The 21,442-nt window shown below is 42.6% G+C and overlaps 1 protein-coding gene across 1 annotated transcript; it reads right to left on the bottom strand.

Moving 5' to 3' along the window:
- Nucleotides 1-1,240: 1,240 nt before the first annotated feature.
- Nucleotides 1,241-7,236, bottom strand: LOC146968757 (cell adhesion molecule CEACAM20-like). Its single transcript, XM_085759971.1, has 6 exons — nt 6,974-7,236; nt 6,062-6,319; nt 5,349-5,597; nt 5,060-5,176; nt 2,348-2,413; nt 1,241-1,364 (listed from the first exon to the last, which is right to left on the bottom strand). The coding sequence occupies exons 1-6, from the start codon at nt 7,002-7,004 to the stop codon at nt 1,309-1,311; spliced, it is 777 nt and encodes a 258-aa protein (XP_085616097.1). The 5' UTR covers nt 7,005-7,236; the 3' UTR covers nt 1,241-1,308.
- Between the last annotated feature and the right edge of the window lie 14,206 nt (nt 7,237-21,442).

The raw sequence follows: 21,442 nt of genomic DNA, 5'->3' as shown, positions 1-21,442 counted from the left end.
ATGACGATGAGTCCAGGATGTAGCAGCAGATGATGGTGGTGATGATGGCGCCCATGCAGAATGGCTCGATCACACAACCATAATCTTAGTCTGCATCTGTTGGGTCAGACTGTGGTTTTAGACCCTGATGGAGAAGGTGAGACCCTCATCTCTGTTTAGTCTGTTAATTCATTGTTTTGCGTGACTGATGAAGGTAGAGATAAGCTGGTGGTAACATCAGAGCAGTACCCTAGCAGGTTATGTGAAAAACCAGAGTAAGTGAATGCTGAGATGAGGGAAACTCTGAGTTTTCTGTTCCAGAAAGAGAAGTAACTTAAACTCTGAGTCAGTTACCATTAATGACTGTGAACACAACCCGCTCACTGGCAGGTTTACCTGAAGAAACCCTGAGTCTGATGGAGCTTCCTTTCCTGTCAGGAGGAGAATTCGTCCAGTTTAGATGAGCTCTTGTTCCCTGAACCAAACTGTACCCTACCACTTCTCATCAGTACGTCATTTATCTCAACACTTCTCCAGCCGCACATCAAATATCAGGCTACACGTCACCACTGACGTGCTATCAGATCTGAACAATCCTCTTCATTTTTATCACTTTGCAGGTTTTATTTTATTTTATAGAGTCGACTGAACTAACTCAGATCAGCTGTTCTGAAACTGAAACCTCAGAGTTTCACTTCACAGAGTTATACCCCCCTGATAAGCACCAGAGTTTGTTTTCAGTCATACTGACTTTGTCTTTAATTATTTATTTCCTAATATCAAATAATCAAATAAACTAAAATCTGATGTATTCAGGTTCTGGTACAAGTATAATCAGGAAGTGAAAACGTAGGCCTGTCCTTAGGGAATTTAAATATTTACATGTGATGCATGTGGGGTTTTTTCGGTTTGTGTGAAAAGCTGGGCCTGGTCAGCCGGGGCCCCCCGTTACCGTAGGGCCCCCCCCCACCTGTAAGGCAGGGTTTCCACAGAATCAATCTTTTATTTTTATTGTTTTTACCGCAACATGGGTTCACATAACTTATGTATTTTGACCATTCAAACCCAACAGTCGATAGTTTTCTTCGTTTGGTATGTCAAGAGACTTGGTTAAGTAACCTACATCAGTTTTTCATACAATGAATAGGAAGGTGATCGTAGACATTTTCCCGCTTTTTACAGCCTGAAGAAAACAGTCCATAAAACTACTACAAAGAGAAACCAAACTAATACAAATTATAAACAAATACAAAGGAGCGTTTCTTCTGTTTAATTAATAAAAACCACAATTTACACTGTACACTGAAACACTGGTGCTGTTGTGTCCTGTCAGGTGAATCCTGGTCTGACTGTTGAGTAAAAGGTCGGAGCAGCGTCGACCTGATCTGTGGAGGAAACAGACAAACCATGAGGATCCATGTGGCCTCACGTCATTAATGTATGAGTAATAAACAACACAGTGATAAATGATTCACTCTGGATTAATAACCCAAGACACTCTCTGACTGTTAGGACAGTATCTGTCTGAAACTGTATCCATCATTTATTAAAATATAGTCATTAAACACACCATAGATTAGCTTACTAAATAACATTTATAACAATCTAATAAGTATCAGTATAGGAATAATCTTTTATAAATGATGAGTTACATAAAGCTTAACCAATGCTTGTTAGTGTGTAGTTATAAATTTGTATTTTGGCCCAGTATAGAGGCGGTTGCATGTTGTTGCGTGTGTTGTCTTTTACAACACTCATCGTATAGATGAGAACTGAAGCTGAACTACAGATACCAACAAGAGAATAGAGGATTTCCCTCCATCATCTGGACACAAAGCCAGGTGATACGATCTGTTCATCTTTTCAATGCCAGAATAACACACAACAGGAGGATAAAGCTCAGAAAATATTTAGGAGGGAAATTATAGGATGGAGCTCCGATATAAATAGAAACTCCAGATTTAGAACAGTATCAAAGGGTTAGAGGTGAATATATGACTTCATTGGTTTTTGTTGATAGTATCAGTTACCAGGTGATAAATGCCACAGACATGAATCTAATAATAGCACAGAGAAGTAGGTGAACAACAACAAACACATGGCGGAGGTGTGTCAGACGAGTGCAATAACCTGTAACTGTAAAATAGTCACTGATCAAAGTCCACAACATTATAAATCCACTTAACGTCATAGTATCAGGAATAAAACTCACTGAGAGTTTAAAAATGACTCATTAAGCAAATATTTGTTGGTAATATACATGAATAGTATAATGATAATGATAATTACAACATTGATAAGGCAGCAACAATGTGTCCTATTTAATGAGGTAATTACTAATGTGTTGAGTGTTGGAGTGTGTGTTTACCTCTGATCCTCTGTGGCTGTGCAGCCTGTGTGATGACGACGTCAGTGTACGAAAGATCAGCTTTACCTGCAACACAACATACATGTACACTTACACATACAGTACATATAACTATACAAATACATATATTCACTGTTCCGCAGCAGCTGGCTTTGAATCCAGATGTTTATAGACTGAAAATGGAACTGAAAATCTGAAAATAAACGTCTATGTAAATGCAGTGGTAACAGCTGTAGAACAGCATGAAACTGTTTTTCTATCACTCCAAATTTGCTCATGTTTATCCCTTTTTACGTTAAGGACTGTTTTTGATTTATCTGTTCTCTTAGTCACTCACAGACAGTGTTTTATTTATCAGTTTGGATCTTGTATTGATGTACAACTCTCTACCAATGTCTCTTTGTAACATAATGTGTGTTATTGTTGTTTGAGACTGTATCAGTCACATGCTGTCTGCGGTAATTACAGTAATACATCAAACATACAGACAATGGACTCTAACTGACTGTACATGGTGGTAAACCAGGGGCTTTTCACTGAAATACAAGTTTGTTTATGAGTCTGGATAAAGTTTGATCAACCAATGAAACTGCATCAGACATAAATAATATGATTCATCACAATGGAGAAAAATCCCTCTATCTAATCTTCAATCTCCACTGTTCAACTTCAAATCAATACCAGATAGATAACATGTCTCACTTTGAGATGCCCCAACTTGTTTTGTTGAACATTCCTGGTTTAGATGTGTATCTGTCCAGGCTGACAGTTCCCACACTCTTTACATTCGTCTGCCATCATCCTGAAACTTCTCGGAGGCCAAGGGGACGGGTTGTTTTACAGTTCTTCTTCTGATCTCTTGTTTCTGTTTTATCTGGACTTCTTTGTTCTTTATCACTCAGTCTTCACGTTCTACTTACTGTATGTGGTTTCAGGGGCTTTTTGTGCGCACTGTAGTTGTACATCCCACCCGTGTTAAGCATTTTCAACAGGGGAAGTAAATAAAATGGTTGTTTGGTCACTTAGGTTGGCTGATTGATTGCTTTGTTAGTTTGGTTGATTGGGTGGTTGGGATGGATGGTTGAAAAGTTGACTGATTGATTACCAGTATGTACTGTATGTGATGTTCAACATCATGAAGAGGAAAGACAGCAGCGTTTCTGTGTTCACATATGGCTTCCTCTTTGAATGATACAGCTTTACCTGGCTGCAATTGTGGATGTGGACTGAACTGTAAACTGTGTTCATAGACAGCGAGTTCTGCAAATCTTCCTGAGTAGAGCCCCTGCAGTGATTTCCAGAACTGAATCATTCCTGCATTTAATGCAGCACCGTCTGAGGGCCCGCGGTTTTTCACAGTTTGGTGAACCTAAAAAATGGTAAAAACCTGACCTGACCTGTTGACCTGTTTAGTTGCACTGTTTTTTTTTTTTATTAGTATCACTTACTTTTTCAGTCTTTTGTTGACCCATTCCCAACGCTTTTGAGATGTGCTGCTGCCATCAAATACAAATTGTGCCTTTTGTCCAGCTAGTCCTCAAAACATGTTGTGGACTAGCTTCAGTAGCATCGGTATTCTACCATACCTGTTGTTTTGTAATAGCCTCGTAAACCAGCCTCTCGCGGAAATGCATTTCATTTCATTTCATTTCTCGGGAGAGTCTGGCCTCATCCCCCCTCTAAGCGTTTGGGCTGGGCGGCAGCAGGGCGGGAGTAGTAGCAAAGACGGTTTAATATCTTTGGTAGTAGCGTTGACAGACAACCCCATTCAGCCAATCAGCAAGTTGGTGTAGTGACGGGGCGTTGCACCAGTCGGTCCCTGATTGGCCAACGTGCTGTGTCAATCACAGCGGCGACGCTGATTGGCTCGGCCTTCTGAGGGTTTCAGGCCAAACGCTTACAGCGGCAATGAGGCCAGACTCTCCCTCGGAATGAAATGAAATGCATTTCCGCGAGAGGCTGGTTTACGAGGCTAGTTTTGTAATGGACTAATGGCGCTTTTCCACTACACAGTCACGGCACGGCACGGCTCAGTACAGCTGAGTTCTTCTAGTTCCACCTCAGCGGGGGCGGGGTCGATCGCGGGGCCGCATTGTCTCTCTCTCTTTTTTCGAACTCACTCGTCTGTTCTTCGATTACAGACCACAGCGTGGTTTTCCACACAGCATCATTTAACTCAGGTGAAGGAATAACAACAGTCTCGCTACAGATCAGCTGTCACTGTTGCCACTCTGTTTTTGAAATTTCCAGGTTTGATTCTCATGTCGGACGTCGCGCTTGCGACTCTTCCAGTGACGACGCTCTGTCCAATTAGTGGAAGTCAGTCGGCTGATGCCATGTTTTAGTATCGCTTAGGCTTGCTTGGAACCAGGGCTGAGGTGGTACTAAAAAAGTACCTGGTATCAGGTACTAGGGCTACTGGGTTAGTGGAAAAGCAAAGAAAACGGGTAGAGCCGTACCATGCTAGTGAAAAAGCACCATAATATTTCAAAACTTGAAACATAACTGATCAAATGGAGGAGAGAAAACTCACCATCAACGAGCGTCACTGAAAAGGCCAAAAGTCAAGTTGGAACCAATTCAAGCAAACGCGCATCGCTTAGTTTTAAATCAGGTCAAAAGCTAGTAAGTGGACCTTGAGTGGAGACTTATTGTTCAACACTGAACCTGCAGGATGTAAAATGACATTTATATAAATGAAAACAGACTGACCTTTGTGGTGTCTCCAGAGGAAGAGCAGCATCACCATCACCAGCAGCAGGCAGACCCCAAACACAGGAAGTAGAACACATGTAAGGGGGGGAGGCTGAGGCAGCTCAGCAGGCCTCGCTTCAAAACAGAAATACCACAGACAGGTTGGCCTCAATCAAACAAGCTGAGAGCTGAAAGCTCTGCTCACACTGATGGGAGGAACTTTGTTAAGCTAGGTCACATACGGTATCAATAAATCTCTGTTGTGTATTTCAATGTTAATATTTGACGTTTTAGACGTTGAGCTGACCTCTGACAGTCAACCAGCTGCCTGGTGAGCCTCCAGCTCCAGAGATGTTGCACCTGTAGAGTCCTTCATCAGACCTGGAGACTCTGTGGATGGTCATGTTTCCTGTGGAGCTGCTCCTGATGAAGACCTCGTCTTTGGAGAAATCAGTGGTGCGATTGGAGGAAGACGTGATGCTGCTTCTACAGCTCAGGGTCACATCGTCTCCCTCCATCACAGGGAGGACCGGGCTCTCCAGGATCACAGAGCCTCCTGGACAAAACACGTTTCAAGTGATCAAGTTAGTTACAAGTCAGAGTTTTGGTCACAGGGTTTTGGCTTTTTGAACATGGGAAACTTCAGGAAATCGTCAGAAGGATACGAGATCATTGTTCTAGTCTTGTCGTAGGATTTATGACAATATGAAAAAGCTATCCTTTATCTGGCAAGTTACATAGACTTTAGTTATATGCAGTTATATAGACTTTGATCGCAGTGAGTGGGCGATGTATGATGTGTGTGCAAATAGTGTGAATCCAGACAAGGTCACGTGCGCGACCACACGTTGTTGCACAGGAAAACGAAATAGGTCCTGTTCATTATCTCTTTAGGACGGCACTGAACTAGATCAACTGTGGTTAACAAAATCCATTAACATGGTTTTGTTTCATTTGCTTAAACATCCAACTCTGAGTGTCACTGTTTACTGGCTGCAGCTCGTAGTTTATCTAACTCACCTGTTACTGTGATGTTGACGGTGTCGCTGCACTTTCCTGCTGCAGACTCACACCAGTAAACTCCAGAGTCCAATATGTAAACATGATCAAGGATGCAATCGGACTGATTGTTTACTTTCCCAGCACAGTCTTCATTTATTTTTATGGATGTGTTCCTCCTAACCCTCCACTCAGAGGAGTTTCTCTGCTGCCCACAGTTTAGAGAGAAGGAATCGTACTTGAAGAACTGGGATCTGTTTGGCAGGACTGTCAGAGTAGCTGCAAGAAACACAGACGATGACAAACTGAGTTATTGACTAAGAAGAGAGAGAGAAACTGTACTGATCTCGGCCCAGGAGTTGAACCGGTGATCGACTACTTTGAGGTAGACTGTGCCTATATGGGATGTACTATAACTCTTGATGACAGAGCACCTGAACAACAAGGATGCTGCATTTCTTGTTTGTTTCACTACGGATGTGATATTTATATCAAAACACAACAGGGTTTAATAAAAATGTTTTGTTTTTTTAAAAAACCTCAGTCAGTTCCTGTTCCTTCCTGCTCACCATGTAAGGCTGTAGGATGCTACAATATGTATAACATAATATGGTACAAACATATTCACACCTTGCACATGATCAACATGCAAACTGCAACATATGAATATCTGACTTTCAAGAGACACATGTTTGATTTATATATATATTTTTCCTTTATGGGAAGGTGATGTTTTTAGTGTTTCCTCTGTAGTGATGATGCACTGCAGTGTGAACTGGTTATAGGACGTTTGTTCAGGACCATCAAGTCATGTCGTATCAGCAGCCTGATTTGCATAAAGTTCATTTCTGGTTGTTATTGAATAGATTCAAATCAATAACACATCAGCTATAGTTTTTAGTCATTATTCATGTCAAGAAGTTCAGGACTTACCAACGATGGTGCACAGTGCAGATATCTCCATGCTGCTTTGATGCTGATCGATGAACTGACTGATTGTGGGGGCTGCATCACTTTCCTCTTTATGTTGACATCACACAGGCCACAGTTTCCTGCTGCGTCGTATATTCAGCCCTAAAGTGTGAAGAACTTGTTTGTGCAGGATGTTTGACTGTGTTTTTGTCCTTTATACCTCAAATGTCAAAGCTCTGAGCCCCCTTTACTTTCACTGATGATCTCATAAGATCATCAGGAAAACAGTACACTGGTGTGTACTCAAGTGTATATGCATTTACATGCACACTTATGAAAATGATTATAATCGTAAAACTGCAGTTTTCGGATTATTTAAGCGGTCATGTCACCGAGTGGAGTGACTGAGACAGGGTGCAAGACCACAGTGTTTTCTGAAGGGAGCGATCACCACAAACAACAGAGACCAGAGAGGAGTTTTCTTCTAAAAAAAATATATTTTATTACTACATCAATAAAAATTTAAAAAGATACTTTTAAGAGTCCGTTAAAAGAGTCCACAGTGTGTTTTACTCCTGGATGAGGGACGTGTTGAGCTCCTGGGCAGCAGGCCACAATACCACTGGCAGTCAGTCACTTTAGAAAGAGAAAGGAGAACACAAGGTAACCGTCAGGATGTTTAGTCCATCAGTCTTCAGCTGATTAGGCTTACAGGACATCAAATAGTCTTGGTGGGGAGGGAATAATTAATAATACAATCAAATAAACAAAAGCCAATACAGGGCTGGTCAAAACAAATAAAGTAGCCAAAGAAATCAATCCCCATCCAAACTATTGAGCCTGTTCATGCAATTGACTGACGTAGGATTCCTTGGCTAAGAGAGGGATAGAAAGGGTACTTAGCTTGAGGAAGGGTGGAACGCGCCCCCACCCTTCCTCTGTCTCACACGGCTTCCCTCTCTCGCACTGTGCATTCTCTTGGCCGATGTAAACAGCATAAACCGGTAACTGTTATCGCATTAAGGCAGCATCATAATCATTTTGTTAGTGTGCATATAAACGCACTCACCTGGCGTGCTATACCCTCCAGAGTCACGAGTAGCCTATGTATATGTGCTCTTCTGTGGCTGCTCCATGAAGTGGAGTCTGATGATATTTAGAATGAGTTATGTGATCAGAATATTAGAAATATAATTTGTTTTTTCACAGTGAACGCTGAAACTTATTTTGGACATTTTGTCGTTGTATTCTTTTTCTTTTACAATGACAATAAAGCTTCTATCTATCTATCTATCTATCTATCTATCTATCTATCTATCTATCTATCTATCTATCTGAAATAACCCTCTTTTTTAAAAACTAAATAAAAACTAACTTCAAAACAACATGAAGGGGAAAAACCATAAAATCTACTCTACAAATAATAGCCTAAAGTAAAAACAAATATGGTAAATGAACAAAATTATGCTTTTAAACAGAAAACGTTTTCGGCTCTTCCATTTACACCAATTTACACTATTCTTCTTCTTCTTCTTCTTCTTCTTCTTCTTCTTCTCGTTTTACGGCGGTTGGCATCCAGCTTTTTGGTGCATTACCGCCACCTTCTGTCCTGTAGTGTGAGCCAGACAAGACTTACATTCTACCCCATATCATACATAGAAAAAGAAATAGGATAAATATCTATACAAAACAAACAACAACAACAAAAAACACCCTCATCCTGCACTCCCTACAGCTGTCATCAATACCCTACCTTCTATTCCTGCCTATCCATCAAATTCTATAAAACACCCCTGTTTCCTTTAAATAACATAACAAAATTCTAATCTGTGCCCTCTCACTCAGTAATCCTTTTAGCGTGATTTCCTGCACCCCTAACTCCCTGATCCTGCTCTTCATCACCTCCCTCTGCCTCTCATACCTTCTACACCTCAGAACCACATGCTCCACTGACTCCTCCTCCTGACACCCTTCACATAAACCTGTCTGATGCCTCCCCATTACTTTCAGTGTTTTATTCAACGCACTATGCCCCAGCCTTAACCTTGACAACACAATATCCTCTCTCCTGCACCCACTACCCATCCTGACACCTTTAACCCCCCTCTGAACTTGATAAAGATGTCTCCCTCTCTCCTCTCTATCCCACCTCTCTTGCCACAATTGATTAGCCTTTCCCCAGATTACACACTTAATCTCTGCTTTACTAACACTTAGTTGCATTTCTATACTTCCTTTCTTTAAAGCCCTCTTGGCCAATTTACACTATTGCTTCCATGACGCAGCAACGTGGAACCATGCGTGGAACGACGTGTCCGTGACGTAAGCTGTATCGCCGTCACATGACTTTAGAACGAATCGGAAAAATCACGTGTTGTTTACACATATTTCCGGGTAGAAAACCAGCATGAGAGTGATACATGGGCTGCGTTCCAAAAGCGGGTTGAGTCGCCCTCGTTCACTTGCCCTCAGCACTTGCCCTCGGGGGAATCCCCGCCGCCATCATAAGGGCTGTTCCATTTCACTAAACAGCTGAAGTGAACTTGGTGAGATCGACCCTTGAGGGCTGAGTGATCAAGTCAACATCGATGGTCACTCCAGAGCTGTATATCACCCACAATCATAGTGCGAAATACGGGGGGGTTTGGGGGGGTCGGACCCCCCCGATTAACCCCTTGAGACCCCCTGAAAGACTCAAAAGCAAAATCTGAGGGGGGTCTCAATCTTGTCAAAAAATAAATAATATAATATAATACAATAATTTTATTGTGGTCAATTAAATGTGTTTAAGATCACCATGTCCAGTATTCATAATTCAAAACATTTATTCGTTTAACATTAAGCTGAACCATGTCACCTGCGCATTATGCAAATTAGCCATGTGCGCCAGCCCAGCGCAAGAGTCGAGCCCACTCGCTATCAGAACAGAGGATCCCGTTCCTCTCCACCCTCTGCCGAAGAAAGTGAAGTTGAGGCCGAGTGCTCTGAAGACGTAGCCGCAGCCCCTGCTGCTAGCACTGGTGATTGGCCGCTTTTCTTTTTCTTTCTTTTTTTTTTTTTTTTTTTTACACCTAAGCAGGTGGGGTAATGGAAATACCGCAACCCTTGGCTTGACATTAAGGCAGGAAAATAACTTAAGGTAAGAGGCTAGCCTGCTTCAGCATACTATGGCCTGAACCCTCAGTGGTGTTGTTTGGCCAGGCGCCTGTTGTGAGCTATTTGTCTGTGCTTTTTCAATTTTTATGATGGCCCGTTATACGAATGTGATTTGTGGATGTGTTCAATGCTGTGTTTAAACGTATTTGCTAGATGGATGGTTAGATAAGGCTACATGATCGGTCATAGTTGCAGGCTGAGGATCTCGTCGTGCACATAATTGCACGTCAGTCTCCGATCTCCAGATTTATTCACCACTTTATTTTCCCATGATCCATTGCGTCACACCACCCCGGAAGTCGGTTGTTTACGTAGCAACAGCTAGCGGCTAACGTAGCAACCGGACATCCACAATAGAGGCTGACATTTTATCGGGATTCCCGCGGGATTCGGGAGTCAATTTATTTTGAATCACGTGATCGGGACGTGACGGGAAAAAATGTAAACGGGAGTGAACGGGACCAGGAGTCAAAGCGCGACATTCAAAGAAGCACAAGCCAGGATGGTGCGCTCAAAACGGTCCAAAAGTTTTAAGTGTGTGGACTGATGCACACTGCACACCCTCAGTGATCACTGTCCTGGCTCCGTAGAGGTGTACCTAAATCAACATACCGGTAGGGAAACGTTTTCCGCCAGTCAGACTGACTCAGAGGAGTCAGCTGATGCGGCGGCGGCGTAATCTCCACCTCGCATTAAACAGCTGATGCACACTGCACACCGCACACCCTCAGTGATCACTGTCGTGGCTACGTAGCGGTGTGTAACCTGTGTAAATCAACATACCGGTAGGCAATTAAACGTTTTCCGCCAGTCAGAGGAGTCAGCTGATGCGGCGGCGGCGTAATCTCCACCTCGCATTAAACAGCTGATGCAGACAAGCAAAAAATAAAGAAAGAAATCCACAACTCTTGCGATTGGCTTTATGGTCGTTACAGGCTCCATTCATAAAATCTTTAACTTTCCTTGAGTTGTTTGTGCATCCAACAACAGCACATGTCGTACCGGAGGACATTCTATGAACTTGTAATAATAATAAAAACACTTCTAAGACAGACTACTAGGCTAGCTCCATTCTGCTTGAAGTGAGACAGAAGTGCGAAACCGACTTGTCGGTGAATTGAGTGTCATGGCGACGCCCAGCGGCGTTCTACGGAAAGTGGTGAATACAGTTGGTTGTTATTCGAGTGCACGAGTTTGGTGTCTTTCATTCATTTTAATTGTTGTATTTTATTTATCGTCAATTACTTTCTGCATTGTAATGCACAACTTTGCCTCTCCTTTTTAGGCTATAGGCTAATTTTCTCGGCTTATTGTAATGTTATAGTCCTACTTTATAAAAAGAAAAAAAAAATAACGGTATTGCGCAACAATCGCGAGTTAGGGACCCCCCCGAATATTGATGGGTATTTCGCACACTGCCCACAATGCATTGCAGTGGTGCACGAAAAATACGTCCATGCGGTGGCGATAATGAACCTCAAGCACCAGTTGTGTGTTTACCACCAAAGAAGAAAATAAATGAAAGGGGTCAGTAAATATTCAATTCAATAAACTAGTTTAGCAGTGACATGTCAGAACAAACAATTTACAAGTGGTAGGCTAGTAGAGATATATAATAGGCAAACTTATTTGTCACAAAAAAACGTGTCTAAAGAGCCTTTTTAATCTGACGTTTCATATTCACATAGTTGCTGTGCCTGAGTTGATGTGTAGTTTTATAAGGGATTTTAATCAGGATTGGTCTGATGAAGCAGAGCTCATCATCAGTGACAGACAGAGAGAAAGAGTAGTATATATTGATATTATAGAGTATTGAATTAAAAAAAACGGCCAGCCCCCCCCCCCCCCCCCACCCTCCTTAAGAGGCAGTACAGCGCTACACCTACGACATGTGGCCAACCAGTGATTGTCCCAGCTGTTAGTGAACGAGGGCAGGTGCGTTCCGTTTACCTCTTCTACTCCTCCCCCGCCCACTTTCCCTCCACTCTCCAAGTCAAGGGGGTGGATCTGACTACACGCAGGCGTAGCTCACAGTCGGCCATATGAGGACGGGCAACTTGCTCTGACTCTGGCTGCAGTTACAGTGCAGTAGATAGGTGATCCAGTCATCTGCACTAAAAAAACGATTCATAACTCTGTGAAAAATAAATCAGTATGTAGCTATTACTTTAACTATTTGCATAATGTCACTATAATGTTACTTTTACAAAAAAAAATACATTATTAAAATTATCCGTGATTCTAAATATGCTGCATCATTCTGCATAAACGTTCATAAAAATCAAACCGTTTTGAAATCGGACAAAAACTGAGCAAGTTGTGGTCATTATAGCAGAAATGCAGCATAGGCTTAATGCTCTGAGGGAGAGAGTTGCCCGTCCCAAGATGGCCGCCGTACTGGCTACGCTTTGTCATTGGGAAACAGGCACGATCTGATATCACCAAGTAATTAACAGCCCAGGATCAATGTCCAAGTTGTTCGTCCAGGAGCACTGTTACAACCAACCAATCAGGGGTCATTTGTGCGTTGTGATGTCATTGACAGTGCGACGTGAAAAATTCAATGTGCGTTAGCCTGCCTCCTTTTTTGTAGCCTGCCTTCATTTCACCAAAAATTCGACTTTTGATTGTTTTTAAAACATTTGTGAGAAAAAAGGCTTGATGAGCACGTAGGCTTATGTTTTCGCACAGTTTTTAATAAGGTAGCTAATTTGCTAACAACTAACAACTAGCCAATTGTTAGCCTAAGTAATACTTTTGCTTGGTTTTAAAACATTTGCGATTAAAAAAAGTCTTAATAAGCAGGTAGGTGAATGTTTTCAGTGTTGGATAAGGTAGCTAGTTTGCTAACAACTAGCAACTAGCCGATTGTTAGCCTAACTGTTAAAACTAGCCAGGACAGTGAACAGTGGGTGAACTGTGCAGTTACTGCCTTGGGAAATATTCAGAATTACTGTCAGATAATGCATTTTGCCTTGATAATGAGTAGTTACTTTTGAGGGGCAGAGTGGTGAAGCAGCAGAGTTCATAATATTTCTGAACAGGATGCGTTGTACGTAGCTTTGTAAACTGTTAGCAGGGAAACAGGCTAATGTAAATAATAGCTGTTACTAGGTAATTCATCAATAGCTAACTGTAGCTTAGGCTACTCACCTCAATTTTGACAGAGAATGATGGCAACAGGCTAATCTAGGCCAGGCCGATAACCCCACACATTTTGCTTATCTGTGCTATCAACATTTTAATCCAGGAGCAATATAGTATCACATTTATCCAGGACCACTGTTCATCACCAGTCCAGGACAGTCAGTCTCACTTTCCACTCATTGTTAATCCAGGACTGATACAGCATCACATTCATCCTGGACTGTTGTTACAAGATCTTTAGTCCAGGACAGTCATCACCTTGACGTGGACTGTTCTTCATCAGTCCAGGACAATCACAGTCTCACCCTCCTCTCATTAAAGCAGAAGTAAGCGATTCGTTCGTTTTCGCTAATGCTGCGTTCCAGGCAGGCTTTTGAAACCGTAAATTACAGCTTCAAGTCACAACTTACGACTTTGTAGCGTTCCAGGCAACCCACTCGTTTTTTTCCGACCTGTTTTACCTGTGAAAGTCACTATAACGGCCACTCGTAACTTCCAACCCGTGAACTCGTACCAGATCAAACTGGTACGACTTCACAGGTCGGAAAAACACGAGTTACGAGTTGCCTTGAACGCACCATAACAGTCCTCGTCCCTACGTCGCCACATTCACGGCGTCCCTTGGCTGCACACACAGCCCTGCATGCCGTTCTCTCTCCTCATTGGATAAAAACTGTAGGATACGATAAATGTTTTCTCCTCGGCTCAGAGCAGAGCAGAGTGACTGACAGACCCGTGTTTCAGACCAAACACTCTATGTAAGTGATTGCTGTTCGAAGATATAACTATTTAAGACTTATATTAACACAAAAATATCACTTACTTCTGCTTTAATAAGCTTATCTATAAATGATGGATTCAGCATTCCCAAGCTGCTCTTACACGTCCAGTATGAATGGTTAGTGAGTGTTAGTAAATGTTTCATAAAAACTCACAAATTTCATTTCCAATGGATGACTTATAAACAGTTATTAATGCAGGAATTCATGAATTCAGGCAGTTACAAAGCACTTACTACTTGTTAATTAAGTATTTTGTGTGAGCTCATCTAAAGTGGGCACTATCTGTGCCTTGTAGAGCATTTACAAATGAGATATTAAGGCTGCCAATGCCTCAAGACTCATAAAAGTCTTGGTTATCTTAACAGACCAAGGAGAGACACAACACAAAGGGATAGTTTATATTGCATTGTATTTATTGCAACTTCCAGTGGAAAGAGTGGAAAGTGAGACTGACTGTCCTGGACTGGTGATGAACAGTGGTCCTGGATAAATGTGATACTATTGCTGTTGGATGAACACTGACACCATAGACTCTGACGAAAGGTAAGTAACAACAGTCCAGGATGAATGTCATGCTGTAGGCCTATATGATTGAAACTTAATGAGAGGAGGGTGAGACTGTGATTGTCCTGGACTGATGAAGAACAGTCCACGTCAAGGTGATGACTAAAGATCTTGTAACAACAGTCCAGGATGAATGTGATGCTGTATCAGTCCTTCCACATCAAGATGATGACTGTCCTGGACTAAAGATCTTGTAACAACAGTCCAGGATGAATGTGATGCTGTATCAGTCCTGGATTAACAATGAGTGGAAAGTGAGACTGACTGTCCTGGACTGGTGATGAACAGTGGTCCTGGATAAATGTGATACTATATTGCTCCTGGATTAAAATGTTGATAGCACAGATAAGCAAAATGTGTGGGGTTATCGGCCTGGCCTAGATTAGCCTGTTGCCATCATTCTCTGTCAAAATTGAGGTGAGTAGCCTAAGCTACAGTTAGCTATTGATGAATTACCTAGTAACAGCTATTATTTACATTAGCCTGTTTCCCTGCTAACAGTTTACAAAGCTACGTACAACGCATCCTGTTCAGAAATATTATGAACTCTGCTGCTTCACCACTCTGCCCCTCAAAAGTAACTACTCATTATCAAGGCAAAATGCATTATCTGACAGTAATTCTGAATATTTCCCAAGGCAGTAACTGCACAGTTCACCCACTGTTCACTGTCCTGGCTAGTTTTAACAGTTACCGTAGATGACCAAATAATCGCCCGCGTGCAAATACGCGCCTGTGCTCTAATAGCCGCCGGGGTCCGACCTCATTTGGCATAATAAACGCCGGTTCAATTAAACGCCCGGGCGATTAAGTGTTTACCATAGTCTTGCACAGAAAACAAAAGTTTTTTTAACAGCGCTTCACCGGCTCTCACCTCTGTCAGTCAGCCCCTCCTCTCGCTCTCTCTCTCTCGCATGCAGGCGCACACACACACACAGACACACAAACACAGGCGCGCTAGACTGAGGAATATAGGGATATGGATAAATGCGCTAATGTACAGTGTTGAAATTGCCGCGATCGACCCCCCCTTCTGTTATCATTCATAACACTGCTCTGATCAGCTCCCTGTGTCGTGGTTACACAGACAAACTGTCTTTTTATTTATTGTCTGATGCGTCGGGGAAAAAAGTAGTTTTGTTCCAGTGTTCCTATGGTGACCTCCTTGTTCTTTGCATGATGGTTTGGTGCTGCTCATTGCAAAAATAAATTGTAGCCTGTTGCAAATACGCGCCTGGTTCTTATAAACGCCTGGGCTCCAAGTCGATTTAGCATATTAAACGCCCGGGCTAATAAATGGTCATCTACGGTAGGCTAACAATCGGCTAGTTGCTAGTTGTTAGCAAACTAGCTACCTTATCCAACACTGAAAACATTCACCTACCTGCTTATTAAGACTTTTTTTTTATCGCAAATGTTTTAAAACCAAGCAAAAGTATTACTTAGGCTAACAATTGGCTAGTTGTTAGTTGTTAGCAAATTAGCTACCTTATTAAAAACTGTGCGAAAACATAAGCCTACGTGCTCATCAAGCCTTTTTTCTCACAAATGTTTTAAAAACAATCAAAAGTCGAATTTTTGGTGAAATGAAGGCAGGCTACAAAAAAGGAGGCAGGCTAACGCACATTGAATTTTTCACGTCGCACTGTCAATGACATCACAACGCACAAATGACCCCTGATTGGTTGGTTGTAACAGTGCTCCTGGACGAACAACTTGGACATTGATCCTGGGCTGTTAATTAGCCTACTTGGTGATATCAGATCGTGCGGGAAACAGCTGCGGGTGAGTCATCTAGTTCTTATATATATCTATGCTCCAAGTGGCCTCCGTGTGACGTCATAGCAAGGGCTGAGGGCAAGTGAACGAGGGAAACTCAACCTGTTTTTGGAACGCAGCCTTGGTTTTTCAGTTTCAGCTGCTGCCTACTCCCCGGTGGTTTTGGTCTTTTTTCTTGTGTATTGTTTATTGTTTCGGCTCCGTGATGTTTTGATAGTAGGCTACGGTCGTTTTGCTTCGTGTTTAGTAGCTAGGTACTTTCCCTGTTTGAGTTGGTGCTTTCCGCTGTGTGAAAGCCAACGACCACCAGCTGTGATAGGCTACTACAGTCCTACTTCTGGGCAAATTGAATCGTAGGCAACTGGACTTGTATTTGTCTGGGAAGACGTTGCGCACGAACTGATGAAGCCCCAATTGGATAAGAGGCGAAACGTCTTCCCAGACAAATACAAGTCCAGGTGCGTACGATTCAATTTGCCCAGAAAAAAAACGATGACCTGGATGAATCAGAATAACCACAGACATGCTATTACAGTTAAACTCACTGCGAATATGCTGCCTGCTATATCTCTAACCGGGGACAGCCGTCCTATCCGACACACTGCTGTTCCAAACCCCCGACTCACCAAGGCGCGAGCCTGCTGCAGCCGCACCGCTCCTGCTGACCGGGGGAGAAAAAATGTCTTTGCTCAGTGCGTTGGGTTTGGCAATGAAAAAAGGAGTTGGTCAAGTTTAGTAAAAAAAGATGGTAGAGGCTAGACTGCGGTCACGCCAGCCGTCTTTCGTTTTCAGGTCGTCAAGCCAGCCGCTCCAACATTTTAAGTGCGCCCGGCCTTATTACAGACTTTATGGCAAACGCACAGAAGCAAGTGGGAAAGCCAGCGCTGACTTACAAGAGCGTGTGAGAACTTCCGGTTTTCAAAATAAAACGTCAGTGTTAACTGTATGAAGATTTTATTTTGTAAAATATGAGAACTACATTAAAAATTCATAAAAATATTAAATGTGTTTGAAATAAATGCAATAAAAAGAGGTGTGTCATAGAGCAAGCTTAGATACTGTCCAACACTGATTCTGAGGCAACAGATCACATAACCTGGGATTGAGCTCTAATAGCCTACTCATATTTACAGCCTATAAAACACACAGAGACAGATTGCGTCCGTCTGTCTGTTACCCCGCTTTTCGGAATAGGGTCGTTACAAAGTGGGAAACCATTAGCCGCTGGAGGGAGGCGGGGTTATAAATTTGGACAGGCAGATTTAAGGAGGCCCTAATCAGGCAGAAAGGCAGCTGTCTGTCTGAAGTCCTCACCGGCTGATTTGCTGCAGGCTGGTGAGGAGGATTGTGTGAGGGCACTGCCGACCGTAAGTTTTTAGAGTTTTCAGACCATACTGAGAATTGGCAAATTGTGAATATATGTAGAGGCACACGACATTAGTACATTTGTTTGGTTGTGTGTTTCAAGTTGTTAGGTGCCGTTCCTGTATGTTAAACTGCACAAGTGCCCAGCGCATACACTGAAACACGGAGCAGGTTGGGCTCCTGGGTAGGAATGAGCTGGTGAACAGGAGGTATGTTGATTGCTAGGAATAATAAAAGTGTCCACTGTTTGCCCAGCATATGCATATGTTGATGCTGACCATATTGCATTTTTGTTGTCACTGAAACAGTTACAGGAGGGAAGCTTGTATGTTGCACGGCTTGCTTGCTGTTTGTTTGTGAGCAGTATTCGTTTTGTGTTGTAGGTGCATGAGGAACAGCTGTGCATGGCCTGACTGCTGTTCCTTTTTCCTCTTCTTTGTGGTTTGGTTGATGTGTTCGGTTGAGCAGCTACCGCGGAGCGGGATTGCGCTCCTTGATGGCCTCGTGTTAAGATGCACAGAGCGGAGCTGTTCAGTTGGACAGTGGTGTGTGTAATGTTATCACTGTCTTGTCTATCCCCTCTGACTCTCACTCGCAGTAAGCCCGAGGGAGCCAGGCCGGCTGTATCCTGATCATTAGAGGAGATGTTTGAATCAGTATTGCTCCTTTTACATGTGCCAATAAATGAATAGATTTGAATATAACTTTTGTATAAATAAAGTGGAGTTCTGGCTCATCTTTCGAACCAGTCTATCGAAAGTCTATTTTCGGAAAGGTGGCGTGTAACGGCTAACCGAGCCAGTTAAAATACTAGGCTATCTAAGGGAAAATCACTCCTTTAGACTCCTCTAAATTGTTTCACAGCTTTAGAGTTATACTGTTCTCATCATGCGGAACATGATTCAACAGCAAGCCAAACTCTAGTAGTGCCGGAGTCAGGAGTCAGGAGTCACTCTTTAATAAGATGCCTCAGCTGCACTCACACAGTGAAACTGTAAATAAATGACTCGTAACTTGCAGGGAGAATGGAGGGTCTCCTTCCACCTGGCTGAAAACCAACCGGAGCCTCTGGCCCGGTGTCCTATCTCGTCTTGACAGCACCACGACACCACGTAATCCGTAATCTCTTGTTTATGACAGGTTGAACGCTAACGTAATTCCCTGGCCCTCGGCCACAAACGCACATGGCCGAGAGGAGGAAGGGAAACTGTGACGCTACTGTTTTGTTTTGTTGCTGCTAGGAATTTCTAGAGATTTCCCCGTGGGCGGGGCTTAAGCAAACGTCTCTATAAGCGAGCAGAGCGAGGAGAGGCCGTCAGTGAGTTGAGATCTACCTGGACGAAACACCGCACAAAGATTTTTCTGTGCTTGTGACTGACTCATACCGTGTGTCAGAGAGAGAGAGAGAGAGATAAAGGAGTGATACCGTGTGAGTAACGTTTGAAACTCTTCACCAGTGGCTGTGAATCTGTCTGGACACATCCCGAGCACCAGGTGATGAACTTTCGGGGCTTCAGCTTCAGTCTCCTCTGGATCTCTGTCTGCTGGATCCTCGCTGAAGGTAAACAGACACGTTACTGACCTGACTACCATTTAGTAGGCTAACCTACGGTTTAACTTCTTTGAACGCTGTTAAAGTTTCACTGTAAATGAAGCAGAACACCTGAAACATGTTTCCTGGTGTTGTAATCTGTAAAGTTTTTGAAATCAGTATTTTATTGCTGCCTAAATCGGTTGAAGTGTTAATGCAAGTCAGCCTATGTTGCCGCCGTATCACGCCTCTTTATTAGGAAACTATAGTAGGCTACCTTGTGACGAATTGAGTTATTAAAAGAACCTGTTTGCGGTCTATGGAATATGTTCAATAATCTACTTTGACACTGGAAACAATGTGTTGATTCTCAGCCGAGTTTGGTTAGACTCTTATAAGACTTTCATGAACGATGGGATGGAGGATATTGATTTTCTTGGAATCTTTATTTTGTAAGTTGTTTAGCTTAATCAATTTGAACATTTAGCCACAAATCTCATGGAATTTGGACCTTTAAATTAAGAGCATCCAATCTACAAAGACTCTTTCATTGATCACCAACTTTTCAATTCTTGCATTCCCTGCTTGTCTTCAGTTAATGATATTCAGCTGGTTCTAGGGTATATTCTTTCTTTCTTTTAATATTCAGATTAATATTGACACCATGAATAAAGGGTTAATTTCTACTGTGAAATATCAATGTTTTCAGTCAGCAGTAAATCAGATCTCGAACCACACTCACTCTTCATTAAATTAAATGTTCCCCTCATGTTGCAGGTCTCGTTATTAAGTCGTCTGAGCCAGTCGTTGCTGCTCCAGGAGATGACGTCATCCTACCGTGTCAACTGGATCCTGAAATAGAGGCACGTTATTTCATTGTGGAATGGTCAAAGCTCGACTTTAAACCCGACCCCTCAGGGGGTCTGGGTCAGGATGACTATGTTCATCTGTACCGGGGCGGGAGAGAGATCCCAGACATGAAGCTCCCATCGTACATCAGCAGGACTCAGCTGTTCACAGAGGAGCTGCAACATGGAAACATATCACTGAAGATCCTGAACGTAACATCTGCAGATGCAGGGAAATACAGATGTTTCATCCCAAACCTAAGGAAGTATGCAGTCGTTCAGCTTGTTGTTGGTGAGTACATTTGTTTAGATTTTTGGGTTTTGATCTTTTATTATCATGTTTCTTTTAATGTTGAGTTGTAAATGTTTTCAAATCTTTGTTTTTCTAGAAACCAGGACGACAGAGACGCCACTGTACTCTGGAGATCTCCAAACTCCTGATCCAAGAGACAAGACGGACGATAAAGGTGAGGAAACAGTCTGACTCTGTGAAGACGACTGGAACAAAAGCGACATTTTCAGTCATTTTTGGTGTTTTGTTCTAGTTTCTGTCCTGTCAGTGACTGTAGCTGTTGTTTCATTCTTTCACAGAAGTTGATCAGACCAGACACAGGGTTTGGATCGTGCCGGTGGTTTTCTGCTCGTTGGTCCTGACTGTGATCGTCATTGGATTCTTGATTAAGCGACATCGTCAAAAACAAACACAGAAACTTGTAAGTAAATGAACAAACATTGTTACTTCCTGTTGTGTTGAACTTTTCTGAGATCTATCAGACTAATGACTGAACCTCTGTTCTCTGTTCATCCAGGATGTCGTATAGTGTGATGTCGTCCTGAACACACAGTCTCCAGACTAGGTGCCTTGATTGGATGAACATTTATCATTGCACATTTTCCTTTCCCTGGACCTTCACCATCAGTTTGTGTGAACCCACTAGGAGTGACCAGAAGGAGCCAGATCCTAGAAAGTCTTCAGAGTCTTCTAGCTCCTTCTATGGAGAAGTTTTCCTCAGTGTAAGAGGCCGGGTCATGGGAAAGACTCAAAGGTCTCAGACTGGACAGGAGCCAGTTAAAACTGTTTTTGCTTTTCTCCATGGACATATTTGGTTATTTGGTTATTTTCCAAAGCTGACCTCGGATCAGAAATGTTCCTGTTTAGCAGCAGGATCGCTGCTGTCAGGTCAAACTTTGCTGCACTGTTAACTTTACCATTCCTGTTGGCTCACATTGCAACTTTAATCCTGAAGCACTTTGATATGACCTGAAACCTGACCAATGATGGTTCAATGCACCTTAACCTGTCAAGGTCTTCTTAGCC

Source organism: Trachurus japonicus, chromosome 18 (genome assembly GCF_045865225.1).
Source record: "Trachurus japonicus isolate A0001 chromosome 18, Traja_1.0".
Taxonomy (NCBI): domain Eukaryota; kingdom Metazoa; phylum Chordata; class Actinopteri; order Carangiformes; family Carangidae; genus Trachurus; species Trachurus japonicus.
The sequence above is the reverse complement of the archived record's forward strand: the minus strand, read 5'-3'. Positions and strand labels throughout refer to the sequence as shown.